At 53.0% G+C, this 26,610-nt stretch overlaps 3 protein-coding genes across 3 annotated transcripts in view; 1 reads left to right on the top strand and 2 right to left on the bottom strand.

Annotated features, from left to right (window-relative positions):
- Positions 1-7,856, top strand: part of ITPR3 (inositol 1,4,5-trisphosphate receptor type 3) — a 41,906-nt gene extending 34,050 nt beyond the window's left edge. Inside the window, exons 49-58 of the mRNA XM_058039798.1 lie at positions 639-764; positions 1,513-1,685; positions 2,762-2,926; positions 3,414-3,606; positions 3,966-4,061; positions 4,407-4,531; positions 4,736-4,901; positions 5,752-5,912; positions 6,344-6,505; positions 6,798-7,856. Of these exons, the coding sequence (XP_057895781.1) occupies positions 639-764; positions 1,513-1,685; positions 2,762-2,926; positions 3,414-3,606; positions 3,966-4,061; positions 4,407-4,531; positions 4,736-4,901; positions 5,752-5,912; positions 6,344-6,505; positions 6,798-6,866 (1,436 nt within the window). The 3' untranslated portion in view covers positions 6,867-7,856. The remainder of the gene's footprint in view (positions 1-638; positions 765-1,512; positions 1,686-2,761; positions 2,927-3,413; positions 3,607-3,965; positions 4,062-4,406; positions 4,532-4,735; positions 4,902-5,751; positions 5,913-6,343; positions 6,506-6,797) is intronic.
- Positions 7,857-8,592: 736 nt separating this feature from the next.
- LOC131092846 (ubiquinol-cytochrome-c reductase complex assembly factor 2) lies at positions 8,593-12,220 on the bottom strand. Its single transcript, XM_058039774.1, has 4 exons — positions 12,061-12,220; positions 9,834-9,908; positions 9,456-9,525; positions 8,593-8,770 (listed from the first exon to the last, which is right to left on the bottom strand). Exons 1-4 carry the CDS (start codon positions 12,196-12,198, stop codon positions 8,682-8,684), a joined length of 372 nt encoding a protein of 123 aa, XP_057895757.1. The 5' UTR covers positions 12,199-12,220; the 3' UTR covers positions 8,593-8,681.
- Positions 12,221-14,504: 2,284 nt separating this feature from the next.
- IP6K3 (inositol hexakisphosphate kinase 3) lies at positions 14,505-25,169 on the bottom strand. Its single transcript, XM_058039874.1, has 6 exons — positions 25,073-25,169; positions 21,262-21,609; positions 17,503-17,683; positions 16,351-16,523; positions 15,558-15,733; positions 14,505-14,957 (listed from the first exon to the last, which is right to left on the bottom strand). The coding sequence occupies exons 1-6, from the start codon at positions 25,167-25,169 to the stop codon at positions 14,505-14,507; spliced, it is 1,428 nt and encodes a 475-aa protein (XP_057895857.1).
- Positions 25,170-26,610: the final 1,441 nt, after the last annotated feature.

Genomic DNA, 26,610 nt, shown 5'->3' on the forward strand with positions numbered 1-26,610 from the left:
CTGGGCTGCCTGGGCTCTGCAGGGCACCAAAAACGAGGCAGAGTGCAGGGAGTGAGGGTTGAAATCCAGCAATGGGCTCCTCTGTGCTCTCAGGTTTCTCCACAGCCCGAGGGGCACCTTGCTCACGTTCCCTGGGATTCCAGCTGAGGTGTTTGCCCTGGAAAGCCCTTTCAGTTGCCTTCTCCTAAGCCTGGGTCTTGCAGCTGCACATGGGAAATAAAACCTGTTTCTCTGCCCCCTGCAGACCTGCTCAGGGGCTTCCAGGGTGGAAATCCTGGCTGGAAATCCCAGGAACTGAGTAGAGGGTCACACTACGGATACTGGGGTGCAGCTGAGGAGTAGTGCAGGAGCTGTGAGGGAGGACAGAGCCAAGCTGATTCCAGGGTCTCAGAGCAGGTTTCCAGAGGGCTGGGAGACCAAGGGATATAAGCAGAGCCACTTGACAAGCAGGAATGTTTTCAAAACACTTCATGAATGGTTTGAAGAAGGTGGGAGGCTGGGTTGGTCTGGGGGCAGCAGCTGCAGAGCCCACAGGGGTCTGGGATGGCACAGAGGGTCTGGGAGGGCACAGGGGCTCCAGGAGGACCCGGTTGGCACGAGGCTGGCTGAGGTTTGTGTGTTGCCTCCTCTCCCCCCAGGCATGCCGCTGATGTACTGGTTCTCCCGCAGAATGACGCTCTGGGGAAGCATTTCCTTCAACCTGGCCGTCTTCATCAACATCATCATTGCTTTCTTCTACCCCTACGTGGAAGCCACTTCCATGGGTAAGTGCCCAGCACCTGCTGCTCCTCGGGGTGGAAGGAGCAGGTCCTCGAGCTGGATAAAGGCAGATCCTTGGGCTCCTACAACCCCAATCCTTTCTGCTGGATAAAGGATTAATCAGGATTTCAGTTTCCAGCCCTCCCATCCCTTCGTTCCTTCCTTCGTTCCTTCGTTCCTTCGTTCCTTCGTTCCTTCGTTCCTTCGTTCCTTCGTTCCTTCGTTCCTTCCTTCCTTCGTTCCTTCGTTCCTTCATTCCTTCGTTCCTTCCTTCGTTCCTTCGTTCCTTCCTTCGTTCCTTCGTTCCTTCCTTCGTTCCTTCCTTCCTTCCTTCCTTCCTTCCTTCCTTCCTTCCTTCCTTCCTTCCTTCCTTCCTTCCTTCCTTCCTTCCTTCCTTCCTTCCTTCCTTCCTTCCTTCCTTCCTTCCTTCCTTCCTTCCTTCCTTCCTTCCTTCCTTCCTTCCTTCCTTCTCAGGGAAACCTCTCTTCTCCAGGGCTGCCCTTCCCCTGTTTGTACAATGTGGGGAGCAGTGATGGGATGCATTCGGGTTGTCAGGCAAAGCCTCCATCACCTACAGCGGTTCTGAGCTCTTGGATAAAAGATGTTAAAAAATGTATCAGCAAAACCCATCTGAACCAGCACAAACCCTGCAGTGCAGCATCATCATTTCTGATAAAGAGCTCATTATTGTGGCTGGACAGCCTGGCAGCAGCAGTGCCCCTGCCTTTAGCATCCGTGTGTTCCTCTTGCCAGGAGTGCTGGATTCCCCGCTGATCTCCCTGCTCTTCTGGATCCTGATCTGCTTCTCCATCATGGCCCTGTTCACCAAGCGCTACGGGGTGAGGCCGCTGCTGGTGGCCCTGATCCTGCGCTCCATCTACTACCTGGGCATCGGGCTCACCCTCAACATCCTGGGCGCTCTCAATGTGAGTTCTGCACCTGCTGGGGCATCAGGAACCTGTCCTGCAACCCCAGAACACAGCCAGCCCCACTCCCTCCTATGCGGAGGATCAATAAAGGCACATCACGCCATGATCAATATGATCAAGTGAAGCCAGTTTATTACAAAAAGCCATTTTTATACTATTCTCTATTTTTCATGCCTCAAGCTAATACATGATTGGTTAAATCCTTTTTACGCACGCATTTTAATATTTCGGTTAATTTTAGTTAGTCTTCCTTCTTCATGCGTCCCACTGGGGTTTTCTTGTCTGTCTTTGCATCCTGAACTGTCACTGTCTGCTTCTGAGCGTGTTCTTCTCGTTTTGTGTCCTTCAAGGACATGGTGACCTTACTTCTCGGAGTTTAGTTGTTAATTGCAGCCCCAAGATGTGCAAGATGTCTCTGTTTTGGCCCGTGCATCCAAAGAACGAGTCAGAGCTCTTCACTTTTTGGTCTTGAAGTTGTTTGTTAATTCTTATCTATAAAATTTTCTTTCTGCCCCGCTGAGGTCTGCTCAGCAGGGCAGCCACAGGCACTCTGACCGCCCCCGAGGTGGTGTTGCCTTTTTATACTACAAACTATGTATAACATATTTACCATTACTTTCCAATACCTGTCACCTATGTCAGACAGTGAGCTTCTATTCTAAACCAAGCCCAAAGTGCCAACATCACAGCAGAAAATACAGAACAAGAAGAAGAAGAAGAAGGGCTGGACACACCCAAGTCCCTCCATCTTGTCCCCAAAACCCCCATTCCAAAAATCCTAAAATCGACCTTTTCACCCTGTGATAATTTTATTATTATACAATTTAAACTTCTGTGACTTTGAGGTCCTCACACAAAGCTGGTAACGTGCTCCAGGGGTCATAATCAAACCCACAGGTGCTCTGGGCTGTGTGCCAGGGTCTCCGAGCCCCCTGGCCACTCTGGACACCCAGAGGGATGCACTGAGTTCTGACACTTACTCAGTCTCTATGAAGGCTGCTTTGTGCATATGTTGCAATGTCCATTGTCCTGCAAAAATCTCTCAACACCCTCCTGTTTCTGGCTGTCCCCAGCTGACCAACAAGATCGTGTTTGTGGTGAGCTTCGTGGGCAACCGAGGCACCTTCATCCGTGGCTACAAGGCCATGATCATGGATGTGGAATTCCTCTACCACGTGGGCTACATCGTGACCAGCGTCCTGGGGCTCTTCGTGCACGAGCTCTTCTACAGCATCCTGGTATGATAAATCCAGGAGCCTGGGGGCACAGGCAGCCTGGCTGCTGCTTTAGGAGCTGGAAGGTTCCTGTGACACCTCCCAGGGGCTGATTGATAGCGGAGAGAACAATTCCCTGTGCTCTAATCTTTGCATGGGCTGAGCTTTCTGCCTCCTGACAGCATCTATTGCTGTCTCTCTCCTGGTCCTGGGCTGTATCTCTCCTTCTAATCTGCTGTGTGCTTTATCTGGGTCAGCTGGGAGGCAACGTGAGCTGCTGAGGGCAGAGCCAGGGTACATGTGGCCTATTCTTGGCTCTCCTGCTGTGAATAAGTCACTGCATTCTTCTCTGCTTCCCTTCAGTAAGCTGGGAAACTTAAAGGCTTTGTGAGAAAAGTTAGTCAAGGTCTGCTGAGCGATCCAAGATCTCAGGATAAAAGGGGATATAGATAGGCCAGGCATTATCAAGAGAAGCACCCCGCAGCATTTCTTTGCTCCTGGGTCCTTTCAGCTGTTTGACTTGATCTACCGTGAGGAGACCTTGTTTAATGTCATCAAAAGCGTGACACGGAACGGGCGCTCCATCCTGCTGACAGCCCTGCTGGCCCTCATCCTCGTCTACCTCTTCTCCATCGTGGGCTTCCTGTTCCTGAAGGATGACTTCATCCTCGAGGTGGACCGGCTGCCGGACAGCAAAGCCAAAGGTTGGGCGGTGCTGGGGCTCGTGGGACACCGTGGGACCCTCCACACACATCTCGGGGTGTGCTGGGTGGGGTTTTACACTGGGAGCACTGGTTTGGGGTCACAGAGGGGACAGCTTTGTGCTCGTGCTGCGCAGAGCAGGGTTTGGGGTGAGTGCTGGCAGAGAAGGGGGTACAGAGCTACCAATGAAGGGTCAGCTCTGTGGGGGTCTCAACTCTGAGAAAAGATTCAGAGCCTACAAAAAGCAGGAGGATATGAGGCAAGCTTGTCCCAGGAAGGTTGGCATCTTCCTAGGAGCCCATGGCAGTGGTTTGCTGGGGAGAGGTGCTGCTCTCACAGGGCTGGGGTCTCTTCCTTGCAGATGATCCCTTGGGGATGCAAAAGAACGTGGAGACCTTCATGGAGTCGTGCAGCAGTGACAAAATCAGCTGCTCTGCTGCACCCACTGCCTTGGAAGGTAAGAGAGCCCTGTGGAAATGGCAGCTGTGTGTGGATTTGCCAGCCAGCTGAGGAAAATCCCAGCTTTTCCAAGGCAGAAACTCAATCTGCTTCCTGGGACGTATTGGGCAAGAGGCCTGTGAATTTTGCACTGACCCTGGCATAAAAAATGTTGGGGTGGATTGATTTAATCAGAAAGGAGGTGGGAGCTGCAGGAGCCTTTGGCTGCTGGAGGAGCTGCTGGCTGGGACATCACAACAGCAGCAGCTGCTCCTGTGTCACTGCCACTGCAGCTGGAGCCGTGCCACCGCCAGGCTCTGGTGCTGTGCTGTGCTCTGAGTCCTTGCTCTGCTCTCCTCCCCAGAAGCTGAGCCAGAGCAGTGGGAACGTGCCTGTGACACGCTGCTCATGTGCATCGTCACCGTCCTCAACCACGGCCTGCGCAACGGCGGCGGCGTGGGGGACATCCTGAGGAAACCCTCCAAGGACGTGAGTGGGGACAGCACCTGGGACCCCTTTCCTCTGCCAAACCCTGCTGCAATCACTGCTGGCCCCTCTCCCTGGGAGCTGCAACGTGTCCAGCTCCATCTCTCACGTTCTCCTCCTCCCTGGTGCCTCAGGCACAGCTGTGTCACTGGGCTGGCTGGAGCAGAGCTGTGCAAGACACCCAATTCTCCCTCTCATCCATTACAGGAGTCCCTGTTCCCTGCTCGAGTTGTCTACGACCTCCTCTTCTTCTTCATTGTCATTATCATTGTCCTCAACCTCATCTTTGGGGTCATCATTGACACCTTTGCTGATCTGAGGAGTGAGAAACAGAAGAAGGAAGAGATCCTGAAGACCACTTGTTTTATTTGTGGTGAGCACTGGGAATACAGGAATTGCCCCAAAGTTCTTCCTCCCCTCCCAGGTTGGGGGAAGGAAAAGAATTTCAGCTGGATTCTGGTTTTTATTTATCACTGCAAAACTTGAATCTGTTCATTGAGGGGTCACTGCACTGGGAGGGGTTTAAACAAGGGCACAGCTGGAGGGAAATTCTCAGAGTTGTTCCTCACCCTGCTAATGAGGTGTTAAACTAAAACCACATTGTGGGATTCTTGTGGCTGTGCATCTCACTGCTGAGACCTTCCCTTGGCCAGTTGTGTAAAAAAGCAGCATATCACTGGAGAAATATAAAAGAGAAAATGCTCTGGAATCCTTTCAGCCAGCAGTAGGCATTAAAAAAAAAAAAAAAAAAAGAAAACCCCAGTAAATCTTTCTGCTTTTTTCCTCTAAAGATTCTCTGGGTTTATTTTACTGGGCAGAGGCAGGGCCAGCAGGACATGGGAAGAAATTGTTCCCTGTAAGGGTGGTGGGGCCCTGGCACAGGGTGCCCAGAGAAGCTGTGGCTGCCTCATCCCTGGAAGTGTCCAAGGCCAGGTTGGACAGGGCTTGGAACAACCTGGGACAATGGAAGGGGGTGGAAGATCCCTTCCAACCCAAACCATTCCACGATTCTCTGATTCTGTGATTTTAAACAGAAGTTTCCTGAACCCCCAGCTGGGTTGTTGCCCCCTGGTTTGGATGTTTATGTGCTGGATGCCAACTAATTATTAAAAGCAGTTAAATGTCACCTTTGGGAGGGGATGCACTGGGCTCAATTGCCTTCCACGTGTTTTCAGCTCACTCACCTCGTCCCCATCTCCTCCCTGTCCTTCTCCACCCTTCAGGGCTGGAAAGGGACAAGTTTGACAACAAGACCGTGTCCTTTGAGGAGCACATCAAATATGAGCACAACATGTGGAACTACCTGTACTTCATCGTGCTGGTGCGGGTGAAGAACAAGACTGACTACACTGGCCCTGAGAGCTACGTGGCACAGATGATCAAGGTACAGGTGCCCTCAGGGCAGCTCCTTGGCCATCCCAAGCTACCTGCCCCGGGAACAAGGGGCTGGCCAAGGAAAAACAGCTCTGGGAAGTCCTTTTGGAAAATACTGGATAATGGTGCAGTGCCTGAGTTTGTTCTTTGCTGGTTTTTTTTCCACGTGATCTGTTTGAGGGTTTGTCCTGTGGGTTGAACCAAGCAGGGAATGGGGCTTCAATGGGGTTTCTAGGTAAGGGAGGGAAAGGAAAGCAAGGAAAGAAAAATTTCTGCACTTGAGCCTGGGAACCCATCTAGAAATGGACCATGCATGCAAAAATGGCAGATTTTTGCAAAGAGTTTCTTTAATCCCCAAGCACAGGGAGGCTGCCTGTTAAACCCTATCTTCCCTCCTCCTGTCTGACCCCTCACCCCAACTGCCCTTGGTCACATTCCCAGAACAAGAACCTGGACTGGTTCCCCCGGATGCGAGCCATGTCTCTGGTCAGCAATGAAGGGGAAGGGGAGCAGAACGAGATCCGCAATCTGCAGGACAAACTCAACACCACCATGAAGCTCGTGTCCCACCTCACCTCCCAGCTGAACGAGCTGAAGGAACAGGTATGGAAATGGGAAATCCCCTGTAGGAACCCTCTGTCCTTCCCAAAATAGCTACTGAGGGCAGGGAATGGGAGGAAGGACCTGCCCAAGGCAGCACAAAGACAAGCACAGGGCTCCTGCAGCTCTTTTTTGGGGGAACTGGGGACACTTGGGACACGTGGGTTTGGGAAGTGCCTCACCAGCTCAGAGCTTGCTGGCAGAGGCTCAAAGCAGCACAGTCAGACACTTGGGAAGCACAGCCAAGAGCAGGAGGGCCTGGAATTGCCTCAGCATGTCCCTGTTGGAATTGCAGATGACGGAGCAGCGGAAGCGCAGGCAGAGGATGGGGTTTGTGGATGTGCAGAACACCATGAACCACTGATACCGCTCCTGCCACCGAGGGACTGCACCTGTGGCAGCTGAGGCTGCTCCTCCCTGGGCTCCGGGCATGGATTGTCACTGCCTGGGGACAATGGACCACATGGAAAGGGCTTCCCAGGCAGCATCTCCCTTAGAGCTTGTAAGCAATCCCAGGAGCAGGGACCGGCCGGAGCCCACACCTGGGCCCAGGTGTTTTTCCAACACCCTCGTAGGAAGATAAACCATGCAGGACTTTCATTCCTCATTGCAATAACTCTTTTATTTTGCAACTGTGGAGGGTTGTATCTTTATCTCCATGTGCTCCAGCCCCCCTCAGCTGTGGGGTAAGTAGCTGTAGGGCCGCACTATTTAACTTATTCCGAGTGCCACTTGTCCCTGTGGATATTTGCCAAGCAGCCCTCGTTATCTGCTGTGCCTGCTCCACGCTGACCCCTCTCCATTGACAGAATTCTCTCCATCCTGTGGTGCAGGAAAGAGCAGCTGAACTCAAGGAGGTGGATTTAATTTAATTAACTTGCCAGATGAGGAGCTGAGCTTGTCCTAGTGGGAACTAAAAGTTTTTTGCCTTCTGTGGACCAAGGATCTTTGGGCAGCAGTAGTAGGAGCCTGCAGGTTTACAGGAGTTCACTGTGAAGGGGTGTCCTGTGTTTTAGTTTCATCTCTGGTGTCATGTTTTACCTTTTTTTTTGTTGTTTCTTTTTTTTTTTTTTTAGTTGTTATCATTGTTACTTAAGAACTGAAGTGTAAATTGCCTTAACTAAATTAAATACAGAATCATGTTATAATAAAAACTTCAACGTGGTAAAGAAAAGTCCCTTCCCTGTGCCCTCTGTGTGATGGGGCTGTGGAACAGAACCCCAAGCAGGGCTGGCACCCAAGGTGCTCCCAGCTCCAGGTGTTGCACATCCCCTGCCAAACGCTGCCATGAGGAGCCACCAGCAGCACCAGCCTTGGTTCATGGAGCTCTGGACCAGAGCCTGCTGCAGTTTTGAATTCTTTCAGTGCCTGCCAGGAAATCACTGCTGAAACCCATAAAAAGGAGCAGCTGTTGGTGCTGTGGAGCCCTGGCACAGCTCTGCTCCAGACACTCATCCTTCCCAAGCCAGCCCCAGCTCCAAGCCCAAGAACAGACACTGATGAAAGCAGTACAGCTCTAAAAGAGAATAAAAAAGCCCATAACAGTGAAGTTGCAGAACATTTGAAATGTGTTTATGGCTCCATCTAGCAGCATGTCATTTAATCCTGCCTTCACCCTCAGCTCTGCACTAACCCACACATCCCTCTCCTCAGGCTGGGGGGGATCTGCACAGAGCTGGCTCCTCCAGCAGCAGCAGCTGATTAAAATCTCAATTAAACTCGTGCTCCACTGTCACCATGGCAAAGTCACCCTCTGTCCTCTGTCTTCTCCAAAGGAAAATAAATGTGGTGATTAAAGTTCTCCCTCCCGGGTCCCTGGGCTAACACAAACACAAGCACAGAAAGGTTTTCACATCCTCTCTGTTCTGTTCACAAGAACATTTAAAGCTGCACCTCCTCCCTCTGGGCAGCTCCTGCTTGTTCCATTTTTTGAGATGCAAAGGGTCAGGTTTGACACCACAAAGTTCCCTTCCCTACGTTGCTCCAGCATGGATGGATGTGTTAAGCTCTGCCCCAGATTCTCAGCAGCAAAAAAGGAGGCACTAAATATGAAGAATGTAAAGGATAGGGCTGAACAAAAATGCTGTTGCTAAGAGGAATAAGTGGTTTTATTCATCATGGCAACACACAGAGCTTCAGGGATATGTACAGTGGAGAAGCTGAGAGCTGGGCCCTCACTTCAACCCTCCTCGGGTTTCTTGGCAGAGAACTTTTCCTGCAGTCTTTTCCACGTCCCTTTTTTCCTGTCTTCCATCTGTCTCAGAATGTCTGCAAAAGGAGAAGGGAGACAGAGATGAGGCCAGAAGAAGATAAGCAGGCAAGCAGAGAAATGAAACCCTCTTAAAACAGCTCTGCCTTCCATCTAATTTCCTTTCCTGACTTCTCTTCTTAATGAATTTTCATTCCAGGCCTGAGGCGAGGTTGGTTTCCCTTCCAATCAATGCAGGGAGTCTCTTATCACCAACAACTGATACTCACTTTCCACGCACTGCAATCAAAGTCAGGAACTGGAGCAGAACAAAGCTGCTCTGGCTCCCAGCTCTGCCCTTCGTGAGGAATGTGGTGAGAGCATTTCTGTGTGGGGCACCTGCTCCTTCCCAGGGCCTGGCACACAAGGAATACCAAGGGAATTGGAAGATGGTGAAAGAGAAGCTGAGCTCAGTGTTGGGATGGTGTAGCAAACGTGTTCCTGCTGTCTGACCCCACAGAGCCTTTGCAAACCCTCTGTGGTTCCTGACAGTGCAAAATCCAATTGATTCCTCACCCCAAAATACTGAGTTACTCCTCAACTGAATTATTCCTGAACTTACTCCTCATCCAACATCCCCACAGAACTGCAGGCAGCCCCTTGGTGCCCTCCAGTCCCAGGGGCTGAGGAGGGGTGCAAGGGAGCACCCCAAAAACCAGAATGTCCCCTTCCCCTGCCCTCTCAGCCCAAGCCCAGCAGCAGTACCTGTGGCCAGGATTGTCCTGCAATCCTCCACTGTCACCCCGGTGAAGGTGGTGTCCTTCAGGCGTGGGTACTTCCCAGGAGAGCAGCAAAAGGAGGGAGAGAGACAAAGAAGTCACTTGCAGTGCATGAAAAAGGCACAAATGTCACCAGCTGGCTCAGTCTGAAGGCGTTTTAGCTGGGATTCTGTTCATCCACACCAAGAACCAGGCATGCCCTGCTCACCCAGCAGCTGCCATGGGTGACCACGGGCACAGCTGCATCATCCACCCCTCAGCTGTCCCTCAGGCACTCCCAGCACTGCTGCCACCCCCAGGAATCCTGCAGCAGGTGGTGCCTGCCCCCAAACAGAAGGGCAGAGGCCAGTGTCTCAGCTCTCACCTTGTTTTTGTAGAAGTTGGTGTGGATCCTGACCAAGCTCTCGTACATTTGGTCACAGGCCTCGGGGTCAGGGATCTGCAGGGGACACAAGTGTCACACAAGTCTGGTTTTGCATCTCCACAGCAAAATCCCTCCTTGTTCCAAGGGACAATCAGAATTCCCAGTGCACTGCTGGACACTGCCCATCTGCTGTCCTGCTCCAGGTTTTACCCCTCCATCTCCCACCAGCTCAGCCTGCAGGAATAAGAACACCGGGGATTCCCAGAATGGATCTGAAACTCTGCCCCAACAAGATCTGACAGTGAATACACAGCCCCAGAGAACGTTATTGGCTGCTGCTGTGAAATCTGTGCCCCTCCTGCTGCGAGGCCACTGCTGTCACCTGCCTCATTGCAGGGAATCACCCAGGACAAGGTGCCAGGGCTCCCTGTAGGGGGCTAAAAATAACCTGTAATTGATTAGGGAAATCAGCACAAATGACAAGGAACAGCTTGAAGGGTGACTGGATTTCTATTTCAGCTGGAAGATCGGCACAGCCCCTGCTCAGCTGCTTTCCCAGACTACAATGTTTTCCCTGCTGGTTTTTTATTGTGGTACAGTGAGGCCAGCTGACCCCAGAACTCAGTGCTGGCCCATGAATGGTTAAAATAAGAGTAAAGGTAACACAAACCATGCCAGGATGAAGTAGGAAGAGTAAGGAAAAGGTCTCTGCAGGAGAGAGGATACAGGGACAGCCACATCCCCCTGCAGGTGATCCCCAAGGCTCCAGCAGACCCAGCCATTAAAAAGGTGGCACAAACAAACAGCATCCCAACCCTGGAAATCCAGCAAATCTCACTCCATGAGATGGCTAAAGAAGCCCTGTGGCTCTAGTTCCCCTCTTAGAAGCTCCTCCTGCCAGCACATTCAGCCTCTCCACACACAAATTGCCACCACTGCTGCAGGCATCAATTCAGATTTCCAGGATCAGTGGCAGCTTTGGGATCTTGGAGCCAACTGGTGCAACACATTAAGCTGTCCTGAGCATATGGAAAAGCAATAAAACCCTTCCCAAACTGCCTGCTGCAGACTATTCTGGTCACCAGTACACGATTAGGAGCCTCTAATGGCCCCTTGAGGTCTAAAGTGCATCTCTGGAACAATGTTTTTATGCTAAGAAAGGGCACATTTGCATTCTGCAGCAACACCTCCGTGCCTGGGAAGGCCTGCAGCCAAGCCAGGCAGCAGATTCCCTAATTTATTTCAGCAGCAAAGCCTAAACTCCAACAGAATTACAGCTGGAGGCGGAATTCAATTGTACAACCACTGCATTCCATCAGTGTCAGGCAGTGCTGCAGCATCCCATCATGCCAGCCTCGAGGTAAGGACATCACAGGATTAACTGGATTCCAGCAGGGCTGAGAAACTCCCAGAGCCCTGTACCCCACTGCCACAAGCACAGCAACGGGGTTCTCCAAAGAACATGGTGTAAAGGGTGCAAGAAGTGGGTACAAACCTGGTATCCTGAGGATGAAACAGCTGTCCTGGGTATGAACCAGGTGTGCTGGGTATAAGCCTTTTTCCAGGGCACCAACCAGGTGTCCTGGGTACAAAATATCCTGGGTACCAACCAGGTGTCCTGGGTGCAAATTGTCCTGGGCACCAACCAGGTGTCCTGGGTACAAATTGTCCTGGGCATCAACCAGGTGTCCTGGGTACAAACTGTCCTGGTCAGAAATTGTCCTGGGCATGCACTAGGTGTCCTGGGTACAAATTGTCCTGGGCACAAACCAGGTGTCCTGGGCACAAACCATTTATCCTGGGCACTACCCAGGTGTCCTGGGCACCAACCATTTATCCTGGGTACAAACCAGGTGTCCTGGGTACAAACCCGGTGTCCTGGCTACCAATCATTTGTCCCAGGTGCAGCCCCGGTGTCCCGGGCACAGTTTGGAAAGCCCGTGCCCGGTATTCCAAAGCCTTCTCGGGATGTGTGTCCCAAATTCTGCCGAGCCCGGCCCGGGAGCAGCCGGGAGCAGCAGGACTCCATCACCTCTGGAGTTCCCGTTCCCTCCCAGCTCTAATATTCCATGAAGGCCCGAGCACAGCCTCCTACAGCCCAGCGAGCCCGGGGGCAGAACCGCGTGTGAGCCCCGAACCCCGGCCCGGCCCCTCAGAGCCCCCGCCGGGCCGCTCCCCGCGCCCTCCCAGGCCAGCGCCGCGGGCGCGCCGCCCTGCCGCCCCTCACCGGCGTGTTCTCGCCCTCGCGGAAGGCCTGCGCCACCTTCTGCCGCAGGAAGGAGCCCAGGTCCCGCTGCTGCTTGGTCTCCTCCACCGGCCATTCCTCGCAGAGCCGCAGGAAGCGCCGGTACCGGCTGGCGGCCATGGCGCCGGGTCACGTGCGCCGGGAGGGGGGTCACGTGGCGCCGCCGCCGGGTCACGTGCGGCCGCGGCTGGGCGGGAACGCCTGAGGGGGGAAAAGTCCTGACAGGGGCGGCGGGTCCCAAAGCGCGCTCGGTGCCCGAGCTGTCGGCAGCCCGGAGCAGCGCCTCCAGCCATGGGGGCTCCAACATCCCCCCCTGCAGCCCCTTCCAAAGCCTCACCGCCCTTTCCGTGAGGAAATTGCGACCTGAACCTCCCCTGGCTCAGCTTGAGGGCGTTTTCCCTTGTCATGTCCCTTGGGAGCAAAGCACGACCCCCTTCAGCTGTCCCCTCCTGTCAGGGAGTTGTGCAGAGACAGAAGGTTCCCCTTTAATCCCCATTTTCTCCAGACTCAGCCACTTTCCCAGCTCCCTCAGCCCCTCCTTGGGCTCCAAACCCTTCTGGGCTCCCTCAGCCCCTCCTTGGGCTCCAGACCCTTCCCAGCTCCCTCAGCCTCTCCTGCTCCAGACCCTTCCCAGCTCCCTCAGCCTCTCCTGCTCCAGACCCTTCCCAGCTCCCTCAGGCCCCCCCTGATGATCCAGACCCTTCCCAGCTCCCTCAGGCCCCCCCTGATGATCCAGACCCTTCCCAGATGGTTTGAATTGAAGGAACCTTAAATTCCATCTCGTCCCACCCCCTGCCATGGCAGGGACACCTCCCACTATCCCAGGTTGCTCCAAGCCCCGTCCCACCTGGCCTTGGACACTGCCAGGGATGGGGCAGCCACACTGTGCAGGTGTATGAAGGGTGAAAAGGGAGGAGACATGGAGATTTTTCTAATTATTCAGCCAACAAATTGTTTCCTGTGCAGCAATGAAGAGTGAGGGGCTGCCCAACAAGCCGTCCTGGCTGTGGTGTCACACCCAGACCCTTCTCCATCCATGTCCTGCTGTGCTCCCTGAGAATGCTCAGGTGGCTCTGTACAAACTCATCCACAAAGCCACAAAGTCTTATCACAGACTTCTGCTGTGAGCCAGGACAATCTGTGGCTCAACCCCTATTGAAATTGAGTGTCTGTGGCTTTTTTTTTTACAATTTGTGGTCACGCAATGACCCAACACTGAACAAGAGTCTTCCCAGGTGGAGTCAGGGCCAAGCAAAACACACAACTGGGCCAGATGTCTTAAATTTTCCAACTATAAATTGGAGCAGCTCCCCAGCTTTGTGCTGTAAATCCAAGTGAAGCGTCTCCCTTGGGATCTGGTGTTTAAACCCGTGGCAATAACAGCTCTCTTAAAAAAATGATGGACTTAAACAAAGGATAAATGTACCTCAAGGATGCTGCAGGAGGGGAAAAAGAGATGGACAATGGTGGGACTTACTTCCACAATTTTATTTCTATCCCCTCTCCCCAGTAATGGAGTTCTGTAGCTCTGTTCCTTGTGCAAGGACTTCTCCTTCAGATTTCCCACACCATGCAGGAAGGAATTGTGTTTGTTCCATCATGATAATAAAATCTGTCCACAAAAGCTGTAAACATTATTTTTAGAGTCTTTTGTTACTGTCTCCTTCACACACACACACACACACACACACACATACACACACACAATATTTGTATCAAAGAATTTCTGGGTGACCTTTGACGTCCAGTCCCTGACTCAATCTCACACTGTTTTTTTTCCTTTTTTCTTGTATTTTTTAAGCAAAAATCCCTTGATGTGAATGTTTTTTGTGGCTGATACCTGACAGAGTCATTGCATTCCCACACCTCCAGCCCCAGTGGAGCCTCTTTCATAGGAAATCCGTGGAAAATTCCCTGTTCTAACCCCACAGGGATGTTAAAGCTTGGTGAGGTGCAGCTCTTGGTCTGAACACGCGCACAGAGAATCCCAGCCAGGGGCACTGGGAAGGTTGGAGGGTGTTTTTCCCTCCCACCTGAGCAGGAGCAGGAAGGGAAGTTCCAAATGGAAGCTCCATCTGTTCATTCCTGCCTCAAACCCCCTCCTCCCGCTCGGCTGCGGGGCGAGCATCTCCTGGTTTATCATTAAGACTTTTCCCAAGTAATGCTTTCTTTGGCTCACAAATAAATCAAGGACAGCAGTAAAACCAGAAAGGAGAATAAATCTTCTGATGGATGGCAGAGAGAGCAGATTCTTCCAGCTCTCTGCTTTCCACGCTTCAGTTCAGTGACGGCACACGGAAAATTTTCAGCACTTCCCGACTGATATGTGCTCGTTCCGTGCCACATCCAGCGGCTGGAGGGTCCCACACAGCCGACCCCAGGAGGGATTTTCAGGGCTATCAGTCATTAGGAAATCACAGAAATTCTCACTTCCCTTCCAACAGGCTCTGAAGGATTTTGATGAGGTTCTCCAAGCCAAAAATGTAGCCGTGGTCCGGCCCATCGTACGGGGTGGGGTTGGGGTTGCTCTTGGAGCCTTTGAAGGTGGTGTGTGCAAAGTCTATCATCCTCACATCCACCCTGGAGGGGTTTGTGCTGTGAGTTTTTGGGAAGGGGAGGTGTTGATCCACACCCTCCTTGTGCTCCTGCCCGTCGTAAATGATGAGGAGGGAGCTGGAGTAGAACCTGTAGGAGCTTTGCTTCCTGATCACGGCCAGCAGGGCCTTGAGGCGCAGGATGATGGGCTCCAGCAGGTCTGTCCTCAGCTGGTTCCCGTTGCACAGGAACTGCCGCAGGGTCTGCTGGAATCCCTCCGGAGAGAGCTTCCTCCCGTAGTATTTGTCTTTGCACAGGAAATGGCCGGTGTCTGCCTGGTAGACCTGCAAGGGAACGGAGGAATAATCCATGAAATCATCCTGAGTTGTGAGGGATTCACGAATGATGCCTCACATGCCCTATAGCACGCCCCACCACCATAACCAACCCTATCCCAAGACCATAACCAACAACACCCCAATTAGCCCAAGCTTCCGGATAGGGATCCGCTGCCAGTGACACTGAATAAAGATTTTAGCCTTAATGTTTTTCAAATCCTGTGCTGCCAAATTAGTGCCTAACTCTAAACTTATATAACTACTTTGGTGGTTAACATTTGACACTGACACACTGTGGTCAGACAAAACAATACACAAACCATTGTTCTATTTGTCCTTACTTTCTACTTCTTATATATCTGCTGTCAAATCTTAAGGCTATTGCTTATCTCTAACACAGTGCTGCTGTTTCTGAGGCCTGCCTTTTGCAGCTTTCCCAAAACCCTCTGATTTTAATGATTCCCACATTTTACAGCCTGTGTTCGGGGTGAAAAGAGAATAAAACTCCTTCAATTCACACCAGCCAAGAGCCCCTGGAGGTTCCAGCTTGGCTCCAAGCGAGGAACCAAGGGGGGAACCAACACCCTGAGGGGATGGAGGCTTTACCTGCATCCCACAGATGCGCACGCCCAGCGAGGCCGAGGTGCTCTGCTCACACTTCTTGATGTGCCGAGCTTTCTTCTCCTCTGAGGCGTCATCCCCGTGCTGCCGAGTGCCCATCTTCAGGTCCAGGATGCAGGGGTAGCTGTACTTGGACACCACGTTTTCCAGCAGGAGAAACTCTGAGCGCGACTTAAGGGAAACCCAGTACTTTGAAATTCTAATTGAAAGAGGCCTTAAATCAAAGCAACTGCTGACACTCTCCAGAGCAGCTCACAACTGTAATGAGACTTTCTCAGCCAATTTCTCCGACGTGTCATTGCTATGGGCCTCTCGCTGCCAATTCCAGTTAATTTACTGTACTACAGCCCTACCAATTAAAGCCCCAACAGCTCCATTCTCCAGTGACACCGTAGCCCTGGGCTGTCACTCTGACACCTTCCCTAGGTGCTGAGCTCGCTCCGGTGGGTGGGGGAAGTTGTTAAACTCTATTACTCACATGACTGGTGGGTAATGAAGTGTAATAGGAAAATAAAAGGCGAGGCAGCTGCTAATTCCTATATAGTTGTGTTTTTAAATGCATGCCAAGGGGATCTTTGACTTCTGCTGAGAACTCTTTATGGGAAATGTGGTTTTTTCTTTCTCTTTTTTTTTTTTTTTTTTTTTTTTACAAGGTAACAGAGAATATTCCTTATTTTCCCAGAGTTTGTGCAAAGGATGGGATGCATTCCCCTGCAATAAACCCTACGCTGATTCCCAGCTGTTATCTGTGCTGGAGGGGAGGGAGGAGAAAGGATACGATGCAGTTTGTTCTCGTTGTGCTTGGAGGACATGCGGTTCAGGTGCTGCCGGTGACAGTGCAGTCCCCAGGGGTTGTAGCTCTTCCTTTCTGCCTGCTTCCCATTTGCATCCTCCAAAAGGGAATCTGTGTGGTACTGCAGGTCTGTCCTCAAAAGCACCTTCCCAGGGCAGCTAGACAAAGCACACAAAGGGACACGTCAGGTTTATAAGCTCCAGAGGAGAATATTCTCTTCTCTATTTTTTTCTTTTCCTGTAGAGCCTCAAACTTGATAAGGTGGATTTTCAGGGACTCTCAAAGGAACCATATTGATCATACCCAACCTGCAGAGATCCTTTGTTACTCCATAACAGTAATTTTCAGAAAGCCAGCTATTGCTGCCTGCCAATACTTTTCTTTCATTATAATTTAAAGTGTGCTGGCTCCCTTGAAAAGCCATTCACAGCCCCAGCTGCCAGGGATCTCTATTTATCCACCTAATGGGCACAGCACAGGCAAATGGTCCAACAATGGGAATGATTCCCAATTTGGAAAGGCTGGCTCCAAGGAGGGGAGGGAGGGAAAGAGTGATGAGAAGATCTGGTCGCCTTGGGGGGGTCATTCCTTGGTCTTGCTCATTCCAACTCCACCACTGCCATCACTCCAAAGGCAGCAGGGATTTTCCACCTCCAGTCCCGGGTGGCCCAGGGCTGCTCTGAACCAGTTTGGGATGAAGGATGTCCTGCAAAAAACCTCTGTGAGGCAGAGGGGCTGGGAGCACTGGGTGCCTTCCTGGGAGAGCTCTTCCCTGGGATGGGATGGGATGGAGTGGGATGGGATGGCATGGCACTGAAGCCCCTCTGTTGCCAGCAAAGGGACATTCCATGCTCAGTGACTGTTCTCCCATGGCCTCTCCTCTCCTGGAGCCTGCTGTGCTCCAAGGAATGGGGTTTAGAGCAGAATTTGAGGCAGATATTTGAACAACAACATCCCAGATCCACCTCACTCTGTCCCCACACCAGGGAAGAGCAGAACCACACACACAGGGCTTGGCTCTGCTGTTCTTCACCTTGGCTGGGCCCTTTTGCCCTAAACCCACAGCTGGCCCACCAAACCCATCCCAAACCCATCCAAGGGGCAGATGCCAGCCAGGAGGACTGCAGGGACCCTCACCTGTCTTTGAAGGTCTTGGTGACCTGGGTGTGGCTCCACTTGCATTTGTGCCACAAGGTGACAGCGGGGTCACCCCCGGCGCTGTCCAGGCGGCCGCAGGTGTCGGGCTGGCCCAGGCCGGGGCTCGCAATCAGGGTCAGGTTGCCCAGGCTGTCCTTCTTGAGGTGCACGGACACAATGCCTGGACAGAGGGGAGAACAAACGAGACAGAGGTGAGCCCATAGAGTATCATGTAGGCCTGGTCACCACCTGGTGTTTTGGTGGCCTTTCACTGATCCCACTCTGATTTCAAGCCCAATAAAGCATCATTAGGCTGAGACCCTGGAAAATACTCTCAGGATTTTCAAGTGTTCCCCCTCTCAAGGGTCAGTTTGAAATCTGCCTCCTCTGAACCACACATTCCTTTGTCCTCCACCCCTCCGAGCTCTGCTGTGCCCCAGGTGACCCAGAAAAGCCCCCCGGTCCAGAACAGGAGCTCCCAGTTTATTTATCACAAGGGATTTAAGTGCTTTTTAAAGACAGCACAAGGCTGGAAACACTTTTCATTGGCAGGAGGCAAAGGGAGGGTTGAGGACAAGGCATTTTCCAAGGACACCCAGCGTGCCAACTGCTTCTTTTCATTGGAGAGCCCTGGGAGCAGGGCAGGGACGTGGCCATGGGCTGGCAGTGCTGCCCACACATTGTCATGGCCGTGTCCTTCCCCCAGCACCAAAACCAGCACCCAGATATCCCACGGGGAGCTGGAGCGTCACCCGTCCTGTTTTTGTGCCCTCAAAGGACCAGGACTGTGCCTGGAGGTTATTTTTTTCCACCCTGAATGCTTAAAACACCATTCTGCATTTGAACATTGCAATTTTCCCTGACTCTGACAGGAATCACAGGGCTCAAATGCCAGCCAGTCCAGCACGGATTTAGCCCGACACGAGCCTGGCTGGCTGCGCGTCTCAAGTGACTCTGACCTTTCTGGGAAGGGCTGATAACGCCAGCCCTGCTCCCACAGCTCTGCCACGGCTCCCTGAGCCTCCCCACGCTCCGGGGCTGTCTCAGAGCACAGCTGCACCACGGGAAGTTTAGGTTAAATATTAAAAAAATAATAATTCTTCACTGAAAAAGTCATTGGGCACTGCAATCATCTGCACAGGGAGGTGGTGGAGTCACTGTGGATGTGTTTAAAAAAGGCTGGGTGTGGCACTCAGTGCTGTGGTTTAGGTGAGGTCTCAGATTGGACTTGGTGGTCTCAAAGGTCTTTTCCAGCCTGGTTCATTCTGTGATTTGGGGCTTGGGGAGCTGCCAGCTCCCAGAGAGGACAGGGACCAGGGACAGGGCAGTGGGACCAGCAAAAGCAGCACTGGAAAGAGCCCAGCTCAGGGCATGGGGAGCTGGGCTGGATCCAGCTGTGCCCAGGGCATCTTCCCCAGGTCTGCTGGGCATGTGGGGAGGTGATCTCAGCAGTTTAACAAACAGTTCTGCTCTCCCAAGCAAAGGTGCCAAAGCAAATAAAGGTGCAAAGCCCCTTCTCTCCATTCCAAGAGCAAACACCGAGCAGAGGCTTTGACTCCTGTGCCTGCCTCGGGGGTTCCCCCACCTGAACTGTCCCTGAAGCCATCCCCACTGCACTGGGGTGCTCATCCCTCCTCAGGTCCTGCACCCCAAACCTTGGGTTTGGATGCTTTTCCCTCCCCAAGTCATTCCTGGTCCCTTCTGCTGTACAATCAGCATTGTTGTGAACAGGCTGGGTTAAATGGGCTGGCTTTACACAGAAATGGGGGGAAATCTACCCAGGCTGCTCTGCCAAGGGAGCTGAGGGGCTGCAAACCTTCATTAAGGCAAAAAAGGAATATTTTTAGCCCTCCCAGCCCTCTGTGGTGAGCTCAGGGAGTTCCATCTTGCTCAGGCTCCAGCATTACCTTTTCCCTGAGTCCTATTCTTAAAAAAATCCATATTTCTGAGAGCAAACAAATCTCCTCTCAGCCTGGATGACTGCTTCACATTTTCAGGGGATGTAGGCATGGAAAAAAAAAAAAAAAAAAAAGCCAGCATGTCTTTCCCTAAATCAAAGCCTTTTCCATTTTAAAAAGTCACGGGGAGGCGACCAGAGCCCTCGATTGCAAACACCATAACCTTAAAAACTGTCCCAGTTCCTGCCTGCAGTCAGCAGGGCTGTGCTCATTTGCATAGTGCTGACGGGCTGGCCCCAAAAATCTTATATATAGCGTGAAAATAAGAGTTGTTAACTATCAGCCATTAATATGAAAATTAATGGGGAGATTTTCAAAGGCGAGAAGCGAGCGTTAAATTGGAAGGGAATGTGATCCTCTCCCTCCTCCCAGCTGGAAATTCAGTCCTCAAAAAACCTACAGCTCAGCCTGGAAAGTGCTTTTTTGTCTCCTGGGGGGATTCCACGGGGGTTTGCAGGTGTCCTGCCATGACCTGTGTGTGGCAGACAACCCCCAGAGCTCCTCCTTTGCTGCAGTGGGCAAACATCTCTGCAAAGCCTTGGGGTGCCCGTCTGTGCTGCCTTTGGTGTCACTGACACCCCAGTGCCCCTCCTGCCGGCACCAGCCAGGAGCCAGAGGGTATTTCTGGGTGCTGTCACCACACTGGTGGCATCCAGAGGCTCTCAGGAGGTTTCACTCTGTAACTCTGCTCTTGTGGGTTTATTTTTGTGTTTACAAGCACATTCATCTACGGCTGAGGGCGCTGGGAACCTGAGCAGAACTGGGCTGGAAAACAAGCCCAGCATCCCCTGGGAGCCCAAGTGGGACAAGACAGAGCCTTCAAAGGGGATAAAAGTCGGTCCTGAGGTCACCAAAGTGCCTGATATGGGTGAGATCAGCAGGAAAAGCCACAGGCTTGGAGTGAAGCTCGAATGATATTTGATCCCCATTGTGGAGAATGTCACCATTACACAGAATGTCACCGTTGCACAGAATGTGACCATTACATAATGGTTCCCACAGCCCAGAAATAGAGATGAGGTACATGGATACGTGTGCATGGGGGATGGAGGGAGGATCATCCCCCTCATCATCCTCACAGGAAAGTGTTCCACCTCTTTAATTGCCTGGGACAGCCAGGAGAGGAATAAACCTCTGGGCCCAATGCCAGATTGGAGAATTGCTTTTTAATTACCCCTCATCATAAATTCTCTGGGATTTGAAATAGGAGAAGACATAAAGGTTTGAATAACCAGGGCACCCCTGGACTGGTTAAACTGGGACTGTTTAACAGCTTTATCAGCGAGGGCCCAGTGCTGCAGCACCAAACCCCAGCTCCTGCCACAGGAAACCACTCAGAGGAAACTTTTCTCCCTTAAGCATCTTTTTAATATTGTCCCATAAATCTGCAGAGGCCCCTGACTTTCTGGGAAAGGGAGAGATTGGGCTGGAAGCACACTGGAGCCGTAGCTGGCTGAGCTCTTTGCTGTAACGCCGAAGGACCAAGAGATATTTTAAGTTTTTACGTGACAACCGAGCTTCTCGCCTCCCCCAAAAGCCAGGGTCAGGAGCTTTATGAGCAGCACAAGCCTGGCAGTAAAAGCAGAAAATACTGAAGGAATAAGAAAGAGAAGGGAGGGAGGATGTCTTTAAAAAATGCTGCTGCTCTCCCAGTGCTGCATTCCAGGGGCTGAGAGATTCAGCTGGGAAAGGGGGTCAGGGATGGGGAAAACTCAGAGGAAAACCCTCAGTGCCTGGAAAGGCCCCACTGCAGCAGCTGGGGATGGTTTTTAGGAGGGTGAGGGCTCTGTGCTCCCCTTACCTTTGTACTGAGGCGTGAACTGCCTCATGGCCAGGGGCAGGGACTCGTAGAAGCTCAGCTCCTGCGACACCAGGGGCTTGCAGATGGTGTGCTCATCGTAGGTCAGCATGCTGGTGTGGCCTCCCACCTGGTGCACGAAGGGCTGCAGGAGCACAGCAGCCCTGGGCTTGGCAGGGCTCTGACCCACCATGGTGCCGGGCACAGCCCGGGGGGCTGCAGACCCCTCAGCAGCAGCACACGGAGCTGGCAAACACAGGCTGCCACGGGCAGGGCCGGGCCAGCTTTCACCCACTCTGCTGTTCTCCCCACGCTGGGTTTTCCTCCACGCTGCTCTTTCACCGATGGGATCTGCAAAACAGAGGGAATGAAGGAATTAGAGGAGAGGGGTCACCCAGCAGCTGGGTGGGATGGGATCTGTCAGTGCCCAGGGGCTGGCACAGAGAGTCCAGGGAAGCCCGGTTTTGATCTGCTGGGGACAGGAGACAGCGATCAGCAGAGCTGTGAATCAAAGCAGTGACCTCATCAAGGCAGCAGGATCAGGGATTAACACACTGCAGTGATGCTGTGGAACACCCCCAGTTTGTCCCACAGGCCGTGCCAGGATGGTGCCAGGCCTTCCCTTGGACATTCCCTGCACAGCAGAGCTGCTGCAAAGCCCCTGCAAGTCCCCAGGGGCTCCCTTGCTCTCCAACAGTGCAGGAGGGGTGAGCAGCAATTCCTGCAGCTTCCAGAGAAATCTGTTTGGGACATTCCCTGTCATTGAACCCCCGAGCAGCAGCAGCAGCGTTTCCTTCCCAGGCTGACACACACCAGGGGCTGTGGATGTGTCTCAGCAGCACCCACAGGGCTCACACCCAGATTTCCATCCTTCCCCCAGCAATGCATCCATGCCTGATTCCAGAAATTCCTCCTCGATTCTGACAGCAGCAAGTCTCAGCTCTAAAGCAGCAGAGTAGGAAAACCACAGAGCACATCCATCCATGCCTGATTCCAGAAATTCCTTCTTGATTCTTACAGCAAGTCTCAGCTCTAAAGCAGCAGAGTAGGAAAACCACAGAGTACATCCCTGGTGCATCCCCAGCAGCAGCACCCACCAACACCTGCTCCTTCTCCATTCCTCACAGGAAACCCATGGATGGCTCCTGCACATCAGGAATTAAATCCATTGAATCCCACAGGCACCAAGAATGGCAAAAAGGAGCTGATGTTGGTGCTGGCTTCATACCAGAGATGGACACTCCACATCCCAGACTCACAGGAATGGGAAAAAATTATGAAAATCATCATTTGAGGAGAGGTCCATGGCAGCACAGGCCCTTTCTCCTGATTGCTCCAGCTTCAGCACAGCCTGTGGGGGAGCTTTGCACCCCATTTTTGCCAGCAGAACCCCAGTGCAGGGGACAAGGATGCCTTTGCAAGATCCAGTTGTGCCAGGAAAGCCTCCAGGATGTGCTGCCAGCTGAGCAGCTCCACCCCTGCCAGCCCCAGGGGACAGATGTGACCCGGGCAGCGCTGCCACCCCTCCTCGTGCAGCTGCCAGGGGTGGTGGCACCTCCTGGAGGCACCTGGAGCTTCCCAGGGTGGGCAGAGCTCTGTGGGAAGGGCTTTCCCTGGAGCTGGACTATTCCCGTCCTGCAGGAAGGATCCAGAGCTGAGGATTCGGATCCCTTTGGGTCCCTTCCAACTCGGATTTTCCGTGATGCTTAAATCTCCCCTGCTGGGATTAACCCCAAGGGAGAAGCACCTGGGGCAGGTTCCTGCTTTGTTCCCCACCTGGAGCAGTGGGATGGGGTGGGCTGAAGGCAGGGAAGAGCCACTCCCACCTCCCAACGCTGCTTTATCTCCCCCAGGGTGGGGTTTTTCCCCTCCCATTTTTCCTCCTGGGAGAGGAATTCCTGCTCTACAATTACCTTTCCCCAAGGAACAAAGCCAGGCCCCCGAGCCCAGCGCTTTCCAGCGGCTCCTCGGAGCTTTCCTGGGCGTTAATAAAAGCATTTTGTTAAGTTGTGGCAATTTTTAAAGAGGATTTTCCGCCTCAGGAGCCGCAGGTTTGTTGCGGTTTGTTTTGTGTGGCTTTGCGCCCCCCCTTCCTCCCATCCTTAAAAAGAAGGAGAAAAGCCAACAGCAAGCGGATTTGTCATAACACCTCTTTGGAGCAGGAAACAACATGACTTAAATCCTTTCTTGCTTCTGAGACTGTCCAAGGCTCAGATTCTGCTGCCACAACCCCCTGACAGCTCTGGCAACCTTAGCATTGAGGAGGGAGCTGGGGAAAAACCATCCACAATTTGATAAAGCTCCCGAATGTTTTCTCCCGAGCAAAACTCGGAGCAGGATTTGCTGTAGGAGAAGGAGGTTCTTTTCTGGGAGTTTCTGCTGGGAAGCAGCTCATCCATTCGGAGCAGATAAATGTTCCTGTGAACACTGAGCTCCCCTGAAACAAGACACTGGAAATAAATCACTTCCACTGGCTCAAGGTATCGCAAATGCCAGGAGATATTTACGTCACTAAAAATACACAGAATTACAGATAAATCCAGAGCCTCCAAGAAAAACCAGAATCTGTCAGCGTTTTTCCTCCAGCTAAAGGAAAAGCAGCTCAGGTGCTGCAGGTGGAGGTGAGCCAGGAAATACCAGGGAAGGAGGATATGGAGAACATTCCTCTCCATAGAGGAGAAATAAAATATTCCATTCTCCAGGAGAGGGATGGGGATTTGGGGAAACCACGGAAGGTGTCCCTGCTCCTGGCAGGGCTGGATGAGTTCTGTCCCAGTGCTGGGGACAGCGCTGCTCCCCTGGCACTGTCACCTCCCACCCTGCTCCCAGGCAGGGCCAAATGTCAGAGGAGTCTCAGTGAAACAGGCTGTTTGTTCCAGCTCCAAACCAAGCCAAAGGGAACTGGGCACGTTCAATTCTCTAATCTTTGAGTGGCACCTGCCCCATTCACCCTATTCCACCCATCCCATCCCACCCCAAACAGGACTCGAGTGGCCCCAGGGCAATGCACAGCCAGGCCAGAAACACCCAGGAATATTAAAATGCAAAATCCCTCTAAAAACAAGAGCTCTGTGCACAGGCCTGTGCTGTCAGTGTCACCCCTCGTGGTCACCTCCCTGCTCCTGGAGCGTCCCAGAGCTCCAGAGTCGGTTCCAAGCCCTGCTCTGCTGATTCTTTGCTTCATTAAAAGGCAAGAAAAGCTGAGATCTGTGGCTGAGATCTGTGTGTGCACAGCTCCCAGTGCTGGAGCTCACCTGGAGCCACAACCAGCCCTGCATGGAGTCCCAGAGCTGGGACCTGGTGCCACCACAGACATGGTGCCACCAAAGACACAATGCCACCACAGGATCCAGTGCCACCACAGACACAGTAACACCAGAGAACCCAGTGCCACCACGGACACGGTGTCACCATAGGATCCGGCGCCACCACAGACACATTAACACCAGAGAACCCAGTGCCACCACGGACATGGTGTCACCATAGGATCTGGCGCCACCACAGGATCTGGTGCCACCACACTCTGCAGAAAAGGGCACAGGCTCCGTCACCCCCATGCCCACTCTCTGCCACCCACAGCACCTCCCTCCCCTCCTCCCAGCCCAACACTCCCCAGCCATTCCACCATGGAGAACTGAGAGCCACCAGCTCCATGGTCACTGCAGACATTCCCTCCAGCCCCAAGTGCCGCCTGTCCCTGCTGCTCCCACCCCTTCCCACCGGCCAGAACCTTCCTGCCACCCTCCCCGGCACCTCCAAAGCCGTGCCCACCCTGACCCATCCCTGCTGCCCTGGGATGCAGCCCGGAGCTCACCTGGGGCTGCCGGTGCCCGCCGGGGGCTGCCTGGGCCGGGCTTCTCACTGCTTCTGCCTGCAGCTCCAGAGGGAGCAATGAGGGAGCATTTGGGCATGGCCCGAGTGCGGTGGCGCTGGCAGGAGCCCGGAATGTCCAGCTGACATTCCAGGGGGCTGTGCTAGGGAGGGACAGCCTGGCTGGGACAGGGCACAGCCGCGTGTGAGGGGAAGGGAACAGAACGAGAGGAGCCGGCTGCACGCCCCGGCTGCCTTGGGAAATCGGCTCTCCAGGAAAACAACCGCCGAGTTGTTTGTGTCCATCTGTTTTCCACAGAATTCCCCCCCTCAGCTCGGGTTTGTCACCTCCCTGCAGAGTGGGGTGACACTGGGAGAGGGATGGAGCTTCCCAGAGCTCCCAAAACACCCGGGGAGATGCAGCAGGAGAGGCACAGGGGGTGACAGGGGACACCAAACCCCTCTGTGGCAAGGGAAGGGTGTGGGCAAAAGGAGGGGAAGGCTGGGGCTTGCCCAAAGCTGGGAAGGAGGTTGTCTCTTTCTTGGCTGTTTTTATGGCCTGGAAAGGCTCGGGGTGGCCTTGGGCAGCCCGTGCTCCAAAGGACGAAAAGAGTCTTCAGGTTTTTTCTCGGTCTTCAGTGTTTATTAGTTTTTATCTACAAGATTTTCTCTCGGCCCGACAGAGGTCTGCACAGCAGCCAGCCATGAGCACACTGAGAGCCCCCGGGGCGGTCACCTATCTTTATACCCAAAACTACGTATACAATATTTACCTATTTTCCCCAATACCTTTTACCCTTATTAACCAGTGCACTTTTAGTAACAACCAATCCCAAAGTGCCACCACCACCACAGAAGATGGAGGCCAAGAAGAAGAAGGAGGACAGGACACGCCCCAATTCCTCCATCTTACTTCTCCAGACCCCCCTGTACCGAGATTCTAAACCCTGTGTTTCACACTCTAATTAACCCATCCCTTCACCATTCACCCAGTGAAATCCTCCCATCCTCATACAGGTGTCGTCTCCCGTGCAGGATCAAAGTCCAGCCACCAGACACTTCTGGCAACATTCCAGGACCTCCAAGCCCCCCAAGGGTGGTCTCGGTCACTCTGCACATCAGTCCTGAGGTGCTGAGATCCCACAAGAAGTGAGTGTGGATCCAGAGCTCCAGCCCTGCCAACGGGAATAGGGACACGTCAGAGCTGGGAGCCACGATGGGAATGGAAAAGTCCCAGGGAGCTTCCTGCCAGGGCCACCCTGTCCCCTGCTGCCATCCTCAAGGACAGCCTGTCCCCCTGTCCTGTACAGCAAGTGCCAGGGCTCCTGCCAGCCCCTGCACCCCATAAAAACGGGATCCAGGTGCTTTTTAGGGCATCACAAGAACAGCCAGCCTGGGCAGCACCCAGGACAAGCAGGGGACAGTGCCCACTCTCACCCCCAGGCCCCAGCAGGAATTTGGGGCCTTCAGCACAGCCATGCCCAGCCCTGGGGCTCCCATGGGGGAAATGCTGGGGAGGAAAACTCCACAGCTGGGATAAGG

The sequence above is a fragment of the Melospiza georgiana genome, chromosome 23, assembly GCF_028018845.1.
Source record: "Melospiza georgiana isolate bMelGeo1 chromosome 23, bMelGeo1.pri, whole genome shotgun sequence".
Taxonomy (NCBI): domain Eukaryota; kingdom Metazoa; phylum Chordata; class Aves; order Passeriformes; family Passerellidae; genus Melospiza; species Melospiza georgiana.